This window comes from Anomaloglossus baeobatrachus, chromosome 8 (genome assembly GCF_048569485.1).
Source record: "Anomaloglossus baeobatrachus isolate aAnoBae1 chromosome 8, aAnoBae1.hap1, whole genome shotgun sequence".
Classification (NCBI taxonomy): domain Eukaryota; kingdom Metazoa; phylum Chordata; class Amphibia; order Anura; family Aromobatidae; genus Anomaloglossus; species Anomaloglossus baeobatrachus.
The window spans coordinates 150,776,570-150,798,307 of record NC_134360.1 but is presented as its reverse complement, the minus strand read 5'-3'; the positions used below and the strand labels follow the sequence as shown (position 1 = coordinate 150,798,307).

The following is a 21,738-nucleotide window of genomic DNA, read 5'->3' as shown; positions in this document are numbered from 1 at the left end:
GTTAATAAGAATATCCCGTAAGCTTATGAATCATTAATTTTTTTTTTACTTTTTGCTTTTTTTCCCCATCATGTTTATAATTGCACAGTAAATGTTAGGTTTTAATGTTATTTATTCTACACCAGATCTTTTTTAGCACCTTTTGCAAAGCAACATTTTGTGCTACTAAATCAATAAAACCAGTTAAAGATAGAGCAAAAGACCATTTTTGACTTTACAAAAATTCATGAACTGTGTGAGCCATGTTGATTAATTCAATGCAAAGCACCAACAGTGAATAACACAAGCCAAAAAAAGAAAAAAAGGGAGTTAAAAAAAAATTCCCAGATGATAAATTGGGCCTCATTTGTTCAAGCTGTTCAATAAAAGTGAAAGCCTCTGTGTGACTTACACAGAACAGCACAGCCCACATGCATAGTGCCGTCAGCTATTTTTCTTCCAGACACCTTCTAGTCAATGGTCCTCTAACTGCTCACATGACAGTTCTCAGCTACCTGATTCGATACTGTGAGGCCGCAGCCAAAATCAGATTTTCAATTTTAACCAATATCAGAATCAACGGGCATATCAAAGAATTTATTTGATTTATCACTCAGGTCTAGAATGTGGTTAGCAAAAACTGGATCTAATTTTTTTAAAATGTGTATGTGTAAGGGTGGCTAGTGGGGGCTGCGATAGTCATCGTCACAGGGGTTACTAGACCATATAGAAAAAAGTCTAGCTCACCACTTTGAGTCAGGAGTATCTCACGCTGTCCGCACATGGAATCCCAGGCATGGGAAAGGCAGAATCAAAATATAATGTTGTATCCAACGGAACGCAAACAGGGATATATACAAATTTGTTTATTAGTAAAGTTAAAAAATCCACGGTACAGGCTTGCACAGAAGACAAGAAATAATATCGCTACCAATGGGTTTTGACAATAAGCCAGTCGCTACAACTTATTCAAAATATTTAAAAACTTATTTGAAAACAATACACTAGAAGAAAAAAATACAACATTCTTTTTATATCAAAATCATTCGTATATATAATAATTATATGCTTTGGAAAATATTAAAATAGATATCATCAATTATATTGTGAAATAAGATCTTGGCAGGTATTTAATCCCTGCGGGGTCCTTGTGCACAGTTTATGACCTGTTTTAGACGTTCGTGTTTAATCAGGTACAAGCCACATGCATGGTTATGGTCATACGTGTCATGCGTGTCACGCATATGTGACATCTGTATTTGCACATGTGTGACATGTACCGGAGAAAACACGGGCCTTTGAAATAAAAACATATTCTATATTTACCTGTATCCTGCGCTATTTCTTCATCTCTGCTGCCTCCCAATCCTGACTGCCGTTCATTATGCTCATTGATTATTCACTCAACTGAGGAGCTGGAAGCTGGAGCATCGCGGGGACAGCGCCAGTGACTGCGCCGCCATGGATAGCGCCGCGGGGACAGGTGAGTATTCAGCAAGAAAAAAACAGTGTGTGTGCAGTGAGATCCAGGAGGTCATTGGAGTTCCCAATGAACTCTGATGACATCCTGACACCCCCGCGACACCCGCGCTACAGCGGGCGTCAGGATGGTGACTTCACCAAAGTTAATTGGGAACTCTGACAAGTCCCCGATGCTGTCCCTTCGATGATCCGGCTTCCGGCAGACACACATGGATACACAGAGCATATGCACACACGTAGCGCACATGCATGTACACACTGAAGACACACACACACCCTACTGGATACTCACCTGTCCCCAGCGATGCGGTCCCCAGCACTGAAGTCCACAGCGCTGCTGCTGCTTTTTCTAGCTCCTTAGTGGAGTGAATATTCAGTGAGTATAATGAGCGGCAGTCAAGAGCGGGAGGCAGCAGAGCCGAAGAAAACAGCGCTTTATACAGGTGAATATAGAAAATCTTTTTATTTAAAAGACCCGTGTTTTCTCCGGTACATATCACACTGATGTCACCTGGATCACATTAGTGTGCAATCTGTGTGACACCCGTGCTGCCGTAGAAAAAATGGACATGTGTGCGTGCGGGGCCAGGAGTGGTCACACAGTCCGTGTGAAAACACGACCGTGTTAGTACAGCATAGAATAACATGGGTACGTGTGACATCCGTGTTAAAAATGGATGGCATATGTACCTGAAACATGGATGTCTGAAACCGGCCTAAAGATCTAATACGATTATCGATTAAGGATTTTTTTCTGAACATCACCTCCCCTATCCAATCTTATCACCTTTTCTATTCCTCTAAATTTCAAACTAGAAACATCCCTTCCGTGTATCTGTGAAAAATGTCTAGAGACCGCTGAACAACCACATAGATTAGTCTTACTAGAATCCAAAATATGTCTTGTAATGCGGTTCTTCAGCGGTCCCATCGTACATCCGACATATTGATATAAAAAGAATGTTGTATTTTTTCATGTGTATTGTTTTTAAATATATTTCTATGTCATTAATCAATGGAGTCAGAGTATATCCTGTGTCATGAACAGGTGCAAAAAACAGGTGTTTCTAACCCTTAGTAATGATGTAGCAGTTCTGTTGCATGACGCGATATCTCTAGACTTTTTTAGGAGCCATTGTAAGATTTTGTGATATCCATGAATAAGATGTAGCGACTGGCTTATTGTCAAAACACGTTGGATAGCGATATTTTTTCTTGTCGTCTTCTGTGCAAGCCTGTACCGTGGATTTTTTAACTTTGCTAATAAACAGATTTTTATATATCCCTGTCTGCGTTCTGCTGGATACCACATAGTTCATTCACAAGTTCTTTCTTTCTCTGAGCCAATAACTTAGAGACAAGAGGTTTCTTTTTGCAACTTTGAATTTTTACTGGGCAACTTCAATACAGTATCTCCATCTTTATCTCGCGCCCTGAGGGACTTCTCTACTTCTTGTAATTTTCTGGCCGACTGCTCCCCTGGCACCTGGGATTCTGTAAGCTTCCCTAGGCCCCTCATCCTCTGCGCTGACTTGGCTAATCGTGGCAGGTCACTCTTTGCTCCCACATTAGCTCCTGCCCTATTATAGGGGCACACTGACTGTCAACTTTCAGCGAGGGGAATCGTTGGGAAAACTCTTCCAGGGTACGGCCACCACTCCCGTCATCCGGACTACTACCCCAGTGAGGTTGGCACTTATTCTTCGGACCTGCTGCAGGGTTGATCTTGTGGACCAGCACTAATCGGTGTTTTTGGAACTATCTCGCATTTGTCCTCCAACCCTCTTCCTCCTGTCTGGGCATATTATAACTTGCTATCCTCCCTGCAACTAACCCCTTCTTAACCAAGAAGCCCAGGGAGGCAGTCATCAGGCAATGCTGCCATCTAGTGGCCCCATAACAACATGCAAAAATTCTATTAAACATATTTACACAGTTCTGTCATCTCTGTCGGGGTGGCTGAGCCTATACCCCCTACACATGTGTCTTAGTCGATCCAATGCATTTGGAGTTAGTTGTATAAAATTATTTTTACAACAGCTTTGCACAATTGTACATTTCTGAAACCAGTTGACCGCTTTCATAGCAGTGGTTTCATATTTGAGACCCCATGCATGTGCTAAAATAGAAAGCAGATCTTCATTATTTTAATTCTATAGCCCAGATTCATCAAGACGACAGATTTTTGTTGCTGGTCTTGATGATGGCGGCCGTGGTGGAGTCAGACTCTCCTGGATCATGAAGATTTGCATTTATTCATGAATTGAGAGTGCATGACGAATAGCATGCTCTTCCGAGCAGCACACCAGACATCTTACTCCAGTCATGAACTATAGCTGTGGAGTCCCACCTCTGCCATGTATATGTGGCGCCCCTGAAGCTTCAGTCACCACAGAGGTACTGCATCTCAGCCAGAGGTGTAGTGCTCCATCCTGGGTAAGGAAGAGGTAATCCACCGGTATGCACACAAAACACCCAACACTCTAAATTAGCAGCTATCCACCGGGTCAGGGTTAGGGCTTGGTGCCATTAATGTTATGTATAGACACCACTGGTGATGTCATCTCCCTCCCCCTAATCCAACAGGGCCTGAAGGTAAAGTCTAGTTAGTGAGGGGACACTATAGTATCAGAGAGAAGAGTCGAGAAGTAGCTGTGGAGGAGTGAAAACCTGTGCTCTGGAGCTGGTGCAGATTGACCCAGGCGCAAGACAGAAAGGGTCCTAGAGACCACGGGAAGTGTAACATACTCACGTGGCCTCTTTCCACATATGACATATTGGAGTGGAGGGACTTGGCTGCAGAACGGGGACTGGTCCTTAGACTAGAGGAGAAGAACTAACGTGCTCTGCTAGTAAAACCAAGGGCTAAGGACACATCTAGGACCAAAGCCAATTCCGCACACGGATCCACTAGAAGGTGATGACATAGGGCCAAGAGATAGAGCTTTAAGCCACCCGACAGGGTCCGCGGACACCGGCTCAAGGAACTGTGTGCGTAAGCGCGGGACAGGCGGGTGAGAAGTCAACGCAGAACGAGGACCAGGGAATGTACATAAGAAAGGTGCACCGGACTTGACCTCCAAACTACCCGGGATTGACTGGAGCCCATCACTGTGAAACTCAGCACTCCAAAGGCGGTCACTTACTAGTTGTGTTACTTTGGAACCTGCTACAGTGAGTAAAAACCTTAAGACTGCATTCCTGTGTCGCACCGTTATTCACATGAGCCTCTGGCCCTGCACCATCACCTACTATTACTCCCATCCACCCTGGGGCCCAGCTGTACCTGTGGAGAGCTATCCTAACCAAGCTGCATCACCACCTGCCCCAGAGGCCACCTCCCGCAGTGAGGGCACCCATCTTGCTGCATGCCATAGGTGACGTCATGAACTATTACTATCTCCCTTCTTTAACTGACACTGCCCGAATAATGGAACCGGGCCTTGCTGCCACTGCAGCATCCCAGAAGCAGAACCGCAGCCTGGTACAAGTAACCCCAGGCCCCGGTGCGGGCGTGTCATATATGTTCCACCCCAGCTCCACCCATTTCAGCAGAAGTGGGAAAAATGGTATGTTAAAGGCAAAAGTCACAAAATCTTTGTGTAACTCTGAGATGTGCCAAAATAATGCAACTTTTCAGAGCTTTTACCCACTTTTTAGGCAAAAAAGCTTTAATGAATAAGAGCCTATATGTAGTTGATACCTTTTGAAACAATAAAAAATTATCCGTTGGGATGAAAAAAGTCAGACTCATTATAGGGTCATGGAGAAAACCCTTTTGTTGTCAAATAGGGATAAAAGCAATAGAATAATAAGAAATATGTTAAAATTTCATTGACTAGTACATGATTTTTTGTTAGTAACAAGAAGCAATAAAATATTCTTACTTCCAGAGAAGCATCGCAGATACATAAATTTCCCATTATTACATTGAATAAGGAAAGTTGGTTGATTTGGTCGTCTGTATCCTTTCTTGCAGGAAACCTCTAATTCTGTGCCGTGTGTATAACTCTTATCAATATCAGATGAAAGAAGATGAATGTTGCTGTCAGTTAGACCCTTTGACGAGACTTTACATGGACCTGAGAAAAAGTTCAGAAGGAGATAAAAAAACAAATTAAGTTTTAATTTTTTCACCACACACATAATATATCTAAATATCCATTATACTTACTGTAACATACTGGCTGAGCAGTCCATTCACCCTTTTCACATTTAGGACCTTTAAGATTATTTTTTACATAGTCCTCATTGCACTCAAATTCTGCATAATCGCCCGAGTCATAACTGTCTTTTGGAGTTTTCAGGCGTCCATTTAAGATTTCTGGAGCATCGCAGCCTCCTAAAAAGTAATAATTCATGGAAAATTTAAATCAGCCAGAACTGGAAAAGTGTGCATGTTTATTTTGAGGCATATGTAATGACAGTATTTGATTGCAGGGCTAATTTCTACACAGTTGAAAGTCTTTATTGGAATAATACACATTTTATTGTCCATGCCTTGATCACCCCATTTTAAAGAGATCTCCCTACTTGTATAAAAAAAATCAAGTGGTATATACGCTCCCTGAACTCATGGTATATTTTTTGTCTTTTCATTGTTCAACTGCCTTTTTCTCAGGTAAGGCTGTAATAATGTTTTATGCACATTGGAGAAATGTATTAACCCCTTAAGGCTATACCTACAGCAAGTGAAAAAAGTATTGAACACTGTGACGGGGTGTACAGCAGAGCAAGGAGAGACAACAGGCCGAGGAACGATCCAACAGGTTTATTCACAAGAACACTGGAACAGCACACGATAAGTCCACGTAAAACAGATTCGGGGGCCCTTCCCGACAATCCTCGGACCGGATTACAAAGCAATCGTCCTTACAGTAGTCCAAAGAGTTCCACACAATCCCACGGGCCGCCACACAGGCCTAGCTCCGTCCGTGTCCACAGCCACACAGGCTGGGGCTCCTGCTCTCTTCAAGTTTCAGCTCACTCTGCCTGAATCTCCCAGGTAAGCAGAGTTTACCCTAGTTGGACTCTAGGCCCACCTCCCCCTACTCCCAGGGATGGAAGTGCCTCAAGAGGATATAACCTTGCATTTTAGGGGGTGATTACCTACAACAATAGAAATGTACACAGACGTAGTTCAAATAAGACAAAGAACCCAGCTTGAAATAGGAATCTGTACAGCATATACAGTGAGAGGGTAAATTACATCTTCACAATCCCTCCCCCTCCCAACTTGTGTACGTACTAGGGACCTCTACAGGTCACTGGTTAAGTACACACAGGCAGAGCGTTACTTACATGTGGCTTCATGCAGCCACGAATTGGCATCGTAGCTCTCCCACATCATCGCCCAGGAGAACAGCTGCAGGCAGACCACCCATCACCCCAACCACACATCGCCGGACCCCAAAACCAAAGCTCAGATCCACAGTGGCTGCGGGAATAGTCCTCCATTGTCCACCAGCCAGTTCAACGACAATCCCAGGTCCTCCATGGATTGCCCCAGGCCGAACCACTCGGGGATCAGCCAGCGCTTGGAAAGCACCCGAGTCACAAAATCCAACAAGTCTCTGTCCATCCAGCACAACCTCCCGCAAGTGCTCACCTCGATGAGCAGAAGCCGTCACAACCGCAGGCCGCACCCCGCAAACTCCTGGCGGCGCAACATGGGGGGCTGAGTCACTAGGCCAGTCCCCACACAGCGGCGCCACATCCTCCTCCATGGCGCTGGGCTGTAAATAATTAACAATCCGATTGGGCGCAGGATCAGTCCACATTTGAACAGCTGGGCAGGAGACCCGCCGACGCCCTGGCCGTCCACATTGATAGCATCTGAGCTGGGTCTCCCTCCATCCAAGGCGTCCTCTTGGGTAAGGGGTAGGGGAACTTGGAGGCCGGCTCCCACCTGAAGGTGCTGTAGGGTTTTGAGGATGATTCCTCCATGGCCTGGCTGGGCATGAGGCCTGCAAATGCCCGGGATGCCTACAAACATAACACCTGCGCTCTGTCACTTCCTCTCCCCGGCGTATTCCAGAAAGTGCAGTAGAAGCAACTGGAGGCACACCAACACGGGCATCAACATGCGGTGGCCCAGAGGAACGGGGAACAATGGGGACAGAATAACTGGGGGCATCCGGTGTTGTGGAGCTGTTAGGCGTCTCTCCATCCTCCAACAGAATCCTCCACTGAGGCTTGATGGTGAGAGCCTCATCAGCGAGAGCAGCAGCTTCCTCCACTGTCGCTGGTTTTCTCTCACGCACCCATTCCCGGATCTCAGCGGGGCACTGGGCAAAGAATTGTTCTTTTAGGATGACCTGCAGGAAGGTCTCCCAAGATAAGGCCTCCTCTGCCTCCAGCCAGCGATTACATATTTGTTTGAGTCTATGAAAAAAATTGTTTAAAAGAACAGAGAGTTCTCAGTGGTTGATACCTTTTAATGGCTAACTGAAAAGATGGTAATAATTGCAAGCTTTCGAGACTACTCAGGTCTCTTCATCAGGCATGGTATAACACAAAATCTGAAGAGTCACGTATTTATACACAACAGGACTTAGAATAGTGCAGTAAAAAAAAAAAAAAAAAAAAAAAGAACAAGTTATAATTTTTTTATCTCTACTGGCTAACACGGTACAAAGATATATTTTATTTGAGTCTATGAGCATATATCTTAAAAGACACTTCCCCATCACAGGCTAAAGCACGGAACTGAGTCCTGTAAGTGTCTGGGGTCACAGCATAATGTTTTAGAATAGTCTGTTTAATCTCCGCATACTCACAGTTCCACCGAGGGTCCATAGCTCTATAGGCTTCAGCAGCTCCCCCCTCTAGGAGCCCAACCAGATGCCGGACGCGCTCCCTTTCTGGGACTTCCATTAATCGACACTGATGCTCAAAGTCCTGGAAGAAGCCCTCAATGTCACCAGCAGCCTCATTAAACTGCTTGAAGTCTTTGCGGGACACTCTGGGAAGTTCCCTCATGATGGGTGCTGGGGTTACAGTCTGTCTGGAACCTCTCGCGGCTTCCACAGCGAGCTGCTTATCCAGCAATGCCATCTCCTCCATCCTGCGCTCCTTCTCTTCAGCTCCACGCATGGCCTCCCTCTTATCTTCTATGGTGGCCTCATCTCCAAGCAGTGCCATCTTTTCCTTGTACCACACAATCCATTGACTTTTTTGGGTATTTACCTCCAGCTCCCGTCTTTCCTCCCTTTGCTGTGAGGATCCTTCCTCCACGTCATTTTGCGAGCAGACTCCTTCTAGCGCCTCAATCAGCTGCTCCTTGGAGAGTCCTTTGAAACGAACTCCTACTTCACGGGCCTTTGATTGCAGGCTCCCCAAAGTCCAGGTCTTGTACTCTGCAGTGCTGGTTCCTGATGTTGAGCCATTGTCCTCCATTCCTTCTGCTCTGATCCCAGCGCTGCCAACCAGTTTGTGACGGGGTGTACAGCAGAGCAAGGAGAGACAACAGGCTGAGGAACGATCCAACAGGTTTATTCACAAGAACACTGGAACAGCACACGATAAGTCCACGTAAAACAGATTCGGGGGCCCTTCCCGACAATCCTCGGACCGGATTACAAAGCAATCGTCCTTACAGTAGTCCAAAGAGTTCCACACAATCCCACGGGCCGCCACACAGGCCTAGCTCCGTCCGTGTCCACAGCCACACAGGCTGGGGCTCCTGCTCTCTTCAAGTTTCAGCTCACTCTGCCTGAATCTCCCAGGTAAGCAGAGTTTACCCTAGTTGGACTCTAGGCCCACCTCCCCCTACTCCCAGGGATGGAAGTGCCTCAAGAGGATATAACCTTGCATTTTAGGGGGTGATTACCTACAACAATAGAAATGTACACAGACGTAGTTCAAATAAGACAAAGAACCCAGCTTGAAATAGGAATCTGTACAGCATATACAGTGAGAGGGTAAATTACATCTTCACAAACACATCACCAATTTTCTAAGTAAATATATATTTCTAAAGGTGCTATTGACATGAATTTCTCACCAGAAGCTAATAAAAAAAACAAAGAAACATCCAATCCACACAGATAAAGAAATCAAGCAATAAATGTCAATACATTTAGTAATGTGCAATAATGAGAAATGACACAGGAAAAAATTATTTAACACACAAAGAAAGAGAGGTGCAAAAAGAAATGGAAAGGCATGACACCAGCTGAAATGTGACAGTAATTAGAAAGTAATCCTGTCACTTAGTAAAAAATATTATCAACTGGTGGCCTATAAAAAGGTGTCTCATTACCAAGGGGCCACACAAGAAACATCTAATGATGAGTAAAAGACCAGTGAGCTGTCTCAAGGCCTTCACAACCTTATTGGTGCTAAGCACACTGATGGCTTTGGTTACAGAATAATTTCTAAACTACTGAAGCTTTCAGTGAGCACTCTTGGGGCTATGATCAAGAAGTGGAAAGAACCAAATTTCACCATAAATCAGCCATGACCACATGCTCTACAGAAGATTTCAGAGAGACAAATGAAAATAATTATCAGAAGAGTTGTCCAAGAGCTAAGGACCACCTGTGGAAAGCTACAGAAAGACCTAAAATCAGCAGGTACAATTTTTTTTTAACCCCATTACGACAGCCTTACGGAGATAAACGGCGGCAGAATCAGGTCCTTATTCTGATCTGCCGTCTATAAACGGCGGTCAGAAAAAGGTAAATAGCGCCCCCCAGAGTCAGAAAATCTCCAGGGTTTCAGCTACCGGGGGTAGCTGAGACCCTGGAAATCATGATTCGGGCCGGTTTTTCCGGTCCCCGCACACATGATCACCGGTATACACCGTATACCGATGATCATGTTATAGTAAATCACAGCGCCGGTAAACAATGATTTATCTCCCATCTGGCATGATCAAACATGTCAGCTGGGAGATAAATCTCCTCCCCCGGTCCCCTCCGGTCCCCCGGGGTCGCCGAAGTGCCTCCCCCGACCCCCAACCCCCTTCCGAAAATCCAAGATGGCGGCGCACAGCAGCGCACCGCCCACATTTACCCATTTCCTTTGACTTCTGTTGCATGTGCCATCACACATGCGACAGAAAACTCCTCCCCAGGCCATGCCAGGTCACCCCCTATTCTCACCCCGGTGTTCCCCAGTGTCCCCCGTACCTGTCGGAGCGCTGATCCCCCGCGCCCCCTCCTCCTTCACAGCAGACGCCGGTCACATGTGCAGAGCGCGGCTGTCAGCTTCCTGTGTCTGACTCTGTGACGCTGGCTGCTGCTGCTGCTGCACGGAGTCTGCAGCTGTGACCAGGGGAGAGTGAGTGCAGATTCTTTGCACCCACTCTCCTCAAATGGAAGGTCTGCACTCCTAGAAAATGGGGGACACGTTCCCTGAACGTGCCCCCCATATTCTAGAAGATCGTGGGACTTTCAAAATGGCTTACAGGAGATTTTTTTTTTCTTTTCAATAAATTGGTCAAAGAGGGATGGTTGGGGAGTGTTTTTTCAAATAAATTTTTTTTTGTTGTCAATTTTTTTTTGTATTACTGTCAATTAGTTATGTCTGGTATCAAATAGACGCCGTGACATCACTAATTGCTGGGCTTGATACCAGGTGACATTACACATCTGGTATCAACCCCATTTATTACCCCGTTTGCCACCGCACCAGGGCGCGGGATGAGTTGGGGCGAAGCACCAGGATTGGCGCATCTAATGGATGCGCCACTTCTGGGGCGGCTGCGGCCTCCTATTTTTAGGCTGGGAAGAGTCCAATAACCATGGCTCTTCTCACCATGAGAATACCAGACCCCAGCTGTCAGCTTCACCTTGGCTGGTGATCTAATTTGGGGGGACCCCACGTGTTTGTTTTTTAATTATTATAAAAATGTTTTTAAAAAAAACAGCTTAGGGAGCCCTCCAAATTGATCACCAGCCAAGGTGAAGCTGTCAGCCGTGGTTTGCAGGCTCCAGCTGTCTGCTTTACCCTAGCTGGCTATCAAAAATAGGTGGGACCCCACGTCAATTATTTTAATTATTTTTTTTTCTTTTTTCGCTAAATACAAGGCTAGGCACCCTTTAGTGCCAAATGAAAATCACTGAAGGGCGCCACCTTAGAAGATGCAGGGGGCTGGGACGTTATATTTGTTTGACATCTATCCATTCATCCATTGTAGCATTTTAGGCTGTGCGCCCACAATCAGGGTTTGCAGCGTTTTCGGCGCAGAGTGTTTTCCCTGTGTCCATAACGCTGCGTTGTGCAGTAGAAGCAAAGTGGAAGGATTTTTAGAAATCCCGTGCCTACTGTGCTTCTCTTCTCCGCAGCATACACTGACCTGTGGCGTGGCTTCCCGAGCCTCAGCATGTCAATTTATGCTGCGGAGATGAGTGTTCTCTGCACGTAGAATAGAGCTAAAGTCAACTGCAGCCTGAACCCAAATCGTGGGCATGGGCAGCTGCGTTCTCCCGTGGACAACACTCACATCTCTGCAGGAAGGCTGACACGGTGTGCTAGATGCCGTGTCGCTGGATCATGGCCACATAGCCTAACAGTGAGAATATTGTTACTACAGCAACATTTTTGTGAAGTACCTGTGGATTCAAAATGCTTACTATACTCCTGAATAAAATCCTTGAGGGGTCCAGTTTCCAAAATGGGGTCACTTGTGGGGGGTTTCTGCTGTATAGGTACCCAAGGGGCCCTGCTAATGTGACATGGTGTGCGCAATGTGTGAAATTTATTTCAACTTTTCCAAAATTCAAATGGTGCTCCTTCCATTCCAAGCCCTCCCATTTATCCAAACAGAGATGTTTTGCCACATGTGGGGTATCCCTGCGCTCACAAGAAATTGGATAACAACCTGTGGGATCCATGTTTTGTTGTTGCCTCTTGAAAAAGTGAGAAATTTGATGGTAAATCAACATTTTTGTGAAAAAAATGAAAATTTTCAATATGGCAACCTTAGCTTATCAAATTCTGTGAAGTGCTCGTGGATTCAAAATACTCACTATACACCTAGATAAAAGCCTTGAGGTGTCTTGTTTCCAGAATGGGGTCACTTGTGGGGGAGCTCCACTGTTTAGGCACCTTAGGGGCTTTCCAAATGCGACATAGCGTCCGCTAATGATTCCAGCCAATTGTGCAGTCATATGGGGCTCCTTCCCTTCCGAGCCTTGCCGTGCACCCAAACAGTTAATTTCCACCACACATAAGGTATCAGTATACCCAGAAGAAATTGCGCAATAAATTGAATTTTTTCCTTTTACTCTTGATAAAAAAAAAGCTATCTGGTTGAAGTAACAATTTTGTGGTAAAAATGTATTTTTTTTTTATTTTCACAGCTCAACATTATAAACTTTTGTGAAGCACCAGGGGGTTCAGGTTACTCACCAAACATCTAGATAAATTCCTTGAGGGGTCTATTTTCCAAAATGTGGCCACATGTTGGGGAGCTTCACTGTATAGGCACCTCAGGGGCTCTCCAAATGCAACATGGTGTCCGCTATTGATTCCAGCCAATTTTGCAGTCAAATGGCACTCCTTCCTTTCCGAGCCCCGCCGTGTGCCCAAACAGTTGATTTCCACCACATAAAAGGTATCGCCAAACTCAGGAGAAATTGCACAATACATTTCATGTTGATTATTTTCCTGTTACCCTTGTGAAAAAAAAGCTACCTGGTTGAAGTAACAATTTTGTGGTAAAATTTTATTTTTTTATTTTCATGGCTCAACGTTATAAACTTCTGTGAAGCACCTGGGGGTTCAGGGTACTCACCAAACATCTAGATAAATTCCTTGAGGGGCCTATTTTCCAAAATGGAGTCACTTGTGGGGGGTTTCTGCTGTTTAGGTACCTTAGGGGTCCTCCAAATGCGACATGGTGCCCGCAATCTTTTTCAGCCAAATTTCCTTTACAAAATTCAAATATTGCTCCTTCCGTTCCAAGCCCTCCCATTTCTCCAATCAAAGGTTTCAAACCACATGTGAGGTATCACCATGCTCATAAAAAAGTGGGTAACGAACATTGGGGTCAAATTTTTGGAATTACCTCTTGAAAAAGTGAGAAAATTGATGCTAAAGCAACAGAAAAAAAATGAAAATTTTCAATATGACAATGTAACGTTATCAAAATCTGTGAAGTACCTGTGGGTCCAAAATGCTCACTATTCCCCTAGATAGGAGCCTTAAGGGGTCTAGTTTCCAAAATGGTATCACTTGTGAGGGGTTTCTGCTGTTTAGGTACCTTAGCGGACATCTAAATGCAACATGGTGCCCGCAATCTATTTCAACCAAATTTGCTTTCAGAAAATTCAAATATTGCTCCTTCTGTTCCGAGCCCTCCCATTTGTCCAGAGATTTCTGATCACATGTGGGGTATTGGCGCGTTCATAAGAAAGTGAATAACAAGTTTTTGGGTCCATTTTGTTGTGTTATTTCTTCTAAAAGTGAATACATTTGGGGTAGAGCAACATTTTAGGTAACATTTTATTTTTTGCTTTTTTTCATTCCACATTGCTTTAGTTCCTGTGTAGCACCTGAAGGGTTAATAAACTTCTTGGATGTGGTTTTGAGTACCTTGAGGGGTGCAGTTTTTAGAATGGTGTCACTTTAGGGTATTTTTTGTCACCTAGGCCTCTCAAAGTCACTTCAAATGTGATGTGGTCCCTAAAAAAATGGTTTTGTGAATTTTGTTGAAAAAATGGGAAATTGCTGATGAACTTTGACCCCTTCTAACTTCCTAACCCCAAAAAATTTTGTTTCAGAAATTGCGCTGATGTAAAGTAGACAAGTGGGAAACGTTATTTATTAACTATTTTGTGTGACATAACTCTCTGGTTTATGGGCATAAAAATTAAAGGTTTGAAAATTGCAAAATTTTAAAAATTTTCATCAAATTTCCGATTTTTTTACAAATAAAAGCAAAAAATATCATTCTAAGTTTATAACTGTCATGAAGTACAATATGTCACGAAAAAACAATGTCAGAATCACTGGGATCCGTTGAAGCGTTCCAGAGTTATAACCTCATAGAGGGACACTGGTCAGAATTGCAAAAAATGGCCTGGGCATTAAGTACAAAACTGGCTTCATCCTTAAGGGGTTAAAGAATACAGTAAATAATGCATTCAACCTCCATGGCCTGTATGCATGCTCACCATGCAAGAGTAAAAAGCATGTTCAAGCATATTTAAAGTTTGCTCATCAACATTTAGACAAGCCTGTGACATACTGGGAGAATACAGCCTGGTCAGATGATATCAAAATTGAAATATTTGGATTTCATAAATCCCACCATGTTTGGAGGCTAAAATGCATTGCATATTACCGCCAAAACACCATACCAACAGTGAAGTTTGGAAGCAGGAACATCATGGTGTGGGGCTGTTTTTCAGCATACGGCATTGGCAAACTTCATATAAATGAAGAAAGGATGAATGGACAAATGTATTGAAACATTCTTGACTAAAATCTACTAGGATGAGGAAGATGAAGTCAGGGTGGAAATGTACCATAAACAGGACAATAATCCTAATCACACATCCATGGAAACTAATAATTGGTTTCAGAAAAAGAAAATAAAGCCGCTAGAATGGCCCAGCCAATCACCTGACTTCAATCCAATAGAAAATTTATGGAAGAAGCTAAAACTCAGTGTTCATATAAGTGTGACGGCCTGGCAAAACCAGGTAGTCACAAAAGTTGTCCACCCTCCTTGTTACCACCAAAACCCACATCCAGGTACAACACACAGCCATTAAAGCCTAGCCACCCTCTCATGATAATAAGGACACACCAGTGAGCGGGATCAGGCGGATGAGATCGCCCACCTAGGGGTCCTGAGGTGTCAGAGGCGGGAACACAGTAGATCAGTTTTGACAGTAGTCAAGTGCAGACAGTGAAGTGGAGTCAAGGGTAGGGGCCCCTGGACTACCTGGATAGGTGTCAGACAGTGAACAGGGCCACAGGCGACCGAGATCCTGTCGTGGGAAACCTTAAGTGGACCGAGGCAGGGTCATAGCCCACTGGTGCCGACAGCGGGAATCCGGTCCGGAGGCCGTGCACAGATGGGGTGCCTGGACCCTAGGACGAGGAAATCAGAGCCGGAAGTATAAAAGTTGTTTTAAGGACTGCACCCTTGTTAAACGTCCTCATGTTCCGTGGAGGAGGCCATCTGGATCCCAGGTGGAGGGTGGCAGGACAGTTAAAAGTTAAACAGTTTGAGATGCCCCATTCTTGTTGAACTTCTTCATCCCTGCCTGCTAAAGATGAAGACGCCATCAGGGGTCAGAGCCCTTGATGGAGGATGGAGCTGGACTAGTTCAAAGGAAAGCAGCTGCACCTGTGCCGCAAACAACTAGAGAAGGGGTCTCAGGACAGTGCAGCACCATGAGTGAAGGTGGCACTGGGGATCCATGTTGTTTGGGTGGTGGGTTGTTGTGGAGAGAAACTACAGCAGGAGGCTACCACGGGAGCGGTGTTAAAACATTTTTTTTTTGTTTTTATCTACCTTCTTGTTACCCCACCACCAGGACTGTAATGCCTCTGGAGAGGCCGGTTGGAGGAAGGGCCTGCGGTAGAGTCGGCCGAGGCCCAGTCACTAACATAACCGGTGGCTAACCTCCAGGCCAAGGGTTCTGGACCATGGAACTCTTGGGGTGGACTTGCAGGTAAGGGACTTTTACCCGAACATTTTGGATACCCACAGGAACTCGGAACGGTGTGACACCTGGGATTAGCGGTGGCACCAAGGGTGGGTTCAGGTGTTTTGGGTGGCGGGTGAAAGTGGGAGAAGGAGATGTTTGTTTTGTTTATTGCATCATTCAAGTGATGTGCCTCCCGTAAGAGATGAAAGTTTTAAAATGTTTTATATGTCGTTACCCCTTTTTTTCTGGTTTCAGAAGCTGCAAAATAAACGTCAGTGGCCGGACAGCAAGGGAGAGTGTGACGCCCTGGCAAAACCAGGTAGTCACAAAAGTTGTCCACCCTCCTTGTTACCAACCAAAACTCACACCCAGGTACAACACCGCCATTAAAGCCTAGCCACCCCCTCATGATAATAAGGACACACCAGTGGGCGGGATCATGTGGATGAGAATGCCCACCTAGGGGTCCTGAGGTGTCAGAGGCGGGAACACAGTAGATCAGTTTTGACAGAAGTCAAGTGCAGACAATAAAGTGGAGTCAGGGGTAGTGGCCCCTGGACTACCTGGCTAGGTGACAGACAGTGAACAGGGCCACAGGCGACGGAGATCTGGTCGCGGGAAACCTTAAGTGGACTGAGGCAGGGTCGTAGCCCGCCGGTGCTGACAGCGGGAATCCGGTCCGGAGGCCGTGAACAGACGGGGTGCCTGGACCCTAGGACGAGGAAGGTTGCATGCCCCTTGTTAATTAACCAGGAGAAGACGAGGTTTCAGGCCTTGTTCTCCCGAAGCCCAGAGAGCGAAACGGAAGCCCAACGCGGGGGATAGGGTGTCCGTCAAAAGCCACAGAGATCCCAAGGGTCAGATTTCGCGGGCCACAGCTCCCAAATACACACAGAACCGGGAGTGGACTTCTCTGTTCCATACAAAGTCGTCCAACAGGAGAGACAAACAGCGTGCAGGAGGAAGGGACACCTGTTCACTAACTTGGGTGTGGGACCCTAATACACCCTCCAACGGCAGCCGGTCACTGGCAACTTGGTTTACCACTGGAATTGTGTCAAATTACTGAACTGTGAGTACACCATTGACCCCCGGTCCGACCCGGCACGCCACCTCCAGCAGCCATCACTCCCGTGTCCAGACCGCAGGCCCCGGGACTACACCTCCCCTACCCGTGGAGGGGATCCCATGTTGCTGCCCAGCTCCATCAGCCCCGGGCGCCCCATCACCAGGCAGCGGCGGTGTCACCATCCCTCACTGCAACCCACGGGTGGAGTTACTGACACAACAAATCCCCTATAAATGTCCCCCCTTCACGACGGTTGTGAGGACGGTTGGCCGTGCGAGCCTCCAGTCACCAATTAGGCCGCAGCAGTGAACCCCGGATCCGAGCGGGCCCAGAAAAGCAGCAGCGGCTCCTGCCCGCAACATAAGTAGCTCTTGAAACCTTCAGGATTTGAAGTGTTTGTGTGTAAAAATGAGCGAAACTCACACCTTAGCATTGTATGTGACTAGTTTCTGCATGTGGGAGGTGTCTTGAAGCGGTCATGACCAACAAAGGTTTTTGTATAAAGAGTCAAATACATTTCAGTAACCGTATTCAATACTGTATTTTTTCCCTGTGTCATTTCTAGAGTTGAGCGCGGTTCGTGGTTCGTGGTTCTCCAGTTCTAGGCTCGAGTGATTTTGGGGCATGTTCTAGATCGAACTAGAACTCGAGCTTTTTGCAAAAGCTCGATAGTTCTAGAAACGTTCGAGAACGGTTCTAGCAGCCAAAAAACAGCTAAATCATAGCTTGGTTTCTGCTGTAATAGTGTAAAGGCCACTTTACACACACAGATAAATCTTTGGCAGATCTGTGGTTGCAGTGAAATCATGGACATATTGTTCCATTTGTACACAGCCACAAACCTGGCACTGATTGTCCACAATTTCACTGCAACCACAGATCTGCCGCAGATTTATCTCTGTGTGTAAAATGGCCTTAAGTCACTCTGTGAATCAAACTATTATCACATTTCAGTGTATAGTGTGCGTGAACAGCGCCTTCAGATCACTGCTGTTTCTATAATGGCGATCGCCATTTTTTTTTTTTTTTTCTTGTCTTCCTTCCCTAAGCGCGCGCGTCTTGTGGGGCGGGCCAGCATGTCAGCCAATCACAGACACACACACAGCTAAGTGGACTTTGAGCCAGAGAAGCAACGGCATGTGTGATAAGATCTGCATGTCACATGTCCCTGCATTATAAAACCGGACATTTTCTTCACGGACGCCATTATCTGCCTTCTGCGTCTTTGGTGTCAGACATCACTGTCGCAGCTCCGTCCTCCTGAGTCCTATAGCCGATACAGCTGTATGCGCTGCATACACAGCGTTAGACAGCATAGGGAGAGCACTTTATAGCAGTCCTTTTAAGGGCTCAAACCGGCAGGGTCAGAGTTAAGGTGACAGGTCCTGAAAACAGCGCCAGCGTCTGTGCAGCCAAGGTCAGGGATTTCCTCCCTGCATTTCACCATTAGGAGGGAATAGAAAGGCAGGCTTCCATTCCTCTACCCAGAGCACCACAATCCTGCCACTGTACCCTCTTGTCCTCTGCACACTCCAACTCATAACTAAGCCATTATACTAGCAAACACTCAGTGTACCTAGTGGCATCCTATACGTGGCTATTGGACTTTGCTATAGTCCCACTAGTGCCAAGACATTTGCAGAGCGCATCTGCCTGCGTTGCACACTAAAACTAATTATAACTAAGCCATTATACTAGCAAACACTCAGTGTACCTAGTGGCATCCTATACGTGGCTATTGGACTTTGCTATAGTCCCACTAGTGCCAAGACATTTGCAGAGCGCATCTGCCTGCGTTGCACACTCCAACTAATTATAACTAAGCCATTATACTAGCAAACACTCAGTGTACCTAGTGGCATCCTATACGTGGCTATTGGACTTTGCTATAGTCCCACTAGTGCCAAGACATTTGCAGAGCGCATCTGCCTGCGTTGCACACTCCAACTAATTATAACTAAGCCATTATACTAGCAAACACTCAGTGTACCTAGTGGCATCCTATACGTGGCTATTGGACTTTGCTATAGTCCCACTAGTGCCAAGACATTTGCAGCACGTCTGCCTGCGTTGCACACTCCAACTAATTATAACTAAGCCATTATACTAGCAAACACTCAGTGTACCTAGTGGCATCCTATACGTGGCTATTGGACTTTGCTATAGTCCCACTAGTGCCAAGACATTTGCAGAGCGCATCTGCCTGCGTTGCACACTCCAACTAATTATAACTAAGCCATTATACTAGCAAACACTCAGTGTACCTAGTGGCATCCTATACGTGGCTATTGGACTTTGCTATAGTCCCACTAGTGCCAAGACATTTGCAGAGCGCATCTGCCTGCGTTGCACACTCCAACTAATTATAACTAAGTTGCATTGTCAGGGATATTTATTCTTTATTATTCTGCTGTTAATAAAGCTAGACCACCACTGCAATCTTCACCACCTCTCAATTTTTACTACCACATTTTCAGTCCACAATCTTGTCGCAATCAACATGAGTGGCAAAATGACAGATGCTGGTGGAAAGGGGAAGAGGCGTGGTGGAAAAGGCAAAAAAGGTTTTGTCCGTGGGGAAGGTGGCAAAGCTCCATTATCATCTGCTGAAGATAGACCATCTACCAGCAAAAGTAAGATGTCTACTACTTACCGTGGACAATCCGATGTGCTCCCTTTTTTACGGACACGAACAACAGGAAGAAAGGTAGATGATGGGCAAAAAAGGAAAATGCTTGAATGGATCTCAAGTGGTCCAACAAGTGCCCTCTCAGCCACTTCAAGTACCGCATCCAAAAAACACCAGTCCTCTGAGTTGTCATCCCAATCACACTTGATTTCTCCTAGCTCTGAAGTCTCCATCAGCCCTGCACAGTATGGTGGAACTGAGATGGCTGAGTCTGCAGAGCTGTTCAGTCACACTATAGCCTGGGAATCAGAGGTCTGCTCCCAAGCTACAGTGAGTACAGAACAGGAAATGGTCTGCAGTGATGCCCAGAACCTTTGTGACTCTGATTCAGGCCGTGAGGACCAAGTTTCTGAGCATAATGTTGACCCTTTGTCACAAACTGTAACACCTGTGGTTATAGACAATGAGGAACATACTGATGAAGATGAGACGCAGATACCCGATTGGGATGACAACTTAAATATTCGGTCAGGGCAAGAAGAGGCTCGGTCTGAGGGGGAGGGGAGTGCAAACACAACAATTGATGATGACGTTCTAGATCCCACCTACTGTCAACCCCCAGTCAGGCACTCGAGGAGGTCAACAGAGGCGGTGGAGGAGGATGCAACCGACGACGAAGTTACCTTGCGCCTTCCTGGACAGAGTCGGAGCACTGGTAGCACGTCTACAACTGCATCCTCAGCCACCACTCTGCCTATGAGCATTATTCGGGGTGGATCAACAGGTCGCATGGCCTCTAAGCCTTGCCTAGCCTGGTCCTTTTTTGACATCGAAAAAGATCGCCCAAATCATGTGATATGTAACATTTGTCATGATTCTCTTAGTAGAGGTCAAAACCTCAGCAGTTTGACAACTTCTTCCATGAATCGTCACATGAATAAATATCATAAGTCCCGGTGGGAAGCTTACCGTGCTGCAATGCGGCCTAGCGGAGCGAACCATCCACCGCCCACCCCTTCCAGTGCATCCGCGCGCTCTTCATCTTCTAGGACTGTGGGGACAGCTGTCACACCTGTTTTTCCACGCAAAACTTCCACCACTGTAACCGCAACAGGCAGTTTGCTTGTAAGGTCGTCAGTTGGTTTGGAAGGGGAAACAAGTGAGTGTGTACAGCTCTCTCAGACATCGATAGCACCAACGTTGGATCAAGGCAACATCATGTCTCCGCCTGCACTTTCCTCACAAACCTGCATTTTTCCAGGGACACCCTACTCAACACCGTCTACACACAGCAGCCAGATCTCTGTCCCTCAGATGTGGTCAAATAAAAGGCCACTTCCTCCGACCCATGACAAAGCTAAGAGGTTGACTCTATCCCTCTGTAAGCTGTTGGCTACCGAAATGCTGCCTTTCCGCCTAGTGGACACACAGGATTTTAGAGACCTTATGTCTGTCGCTGTGCCCCAGTACCAGATGCCTAGTCGCCACTACTTCTCTAAGAAAGGTGTGCCCGCGCTACACCAGCATGTCGCACACAACATCACCGCTTCCTTGAGAAACTCTGTGTGTGAACGGGTGCATTTCACCACCGATACTTGGACCAGTAAGCATGGACAAGGACGTTACATGTCGCTGACTGGGCACTGGGTAACTATGGTGATAGATGGTGAAGGGTCTGCTGCACAAGTCTTGCCGTCCCCACGACTTGTGTGTCAATCCTATGTCTGTCCAAGTTCCGCCACAGCTTCTGCATCCTCCACCTCATCTGGGTCCTCCACCTCCGCCCCAAGCCTGCCTGGTCAGGCCACCAGCGTTCTCACTGCGCAGAAAGAATCACGCACCCCTCATTACTATGCTGGCAGCAGAGCGCAACGGCATCAGGCGGTCTTTAGCTTGACATGTCTTGGGAATAAGAGTCACACAGCTGAGGAGTTGTGGTCAGCTCTGCGGTCCGAGTTTAATAAATG

General features: G+C 46.1%; 1 protein-coding gene across 1 annotated transcript in view; it reads right to left on the bottom strand.

Moving 5' to 3' along the window:
* Positions 1-21,738, bottom strand: part of CFH (complement factor H) — a 1,163,637-nt gene that overhangs the window by 15,473 nt on the left and 1,126,426 nt on the right. The window contains exons 22-23 of the mRNA XM_075322035.1: positions 5,636-5,803; positions 5,349-5,543 (exon numbers count right to left, since the gene is read on the bottom strand). Of these exons, the coding sequence (XP_075178150.1) occupies positions 5,349-5,543; positions 5,636-5,803 (363 nt within the window). The remainder of the gene's footprint in view (positions 1-5,348; positions 5,544-5,635; positions 5,804-21,738) is intronic.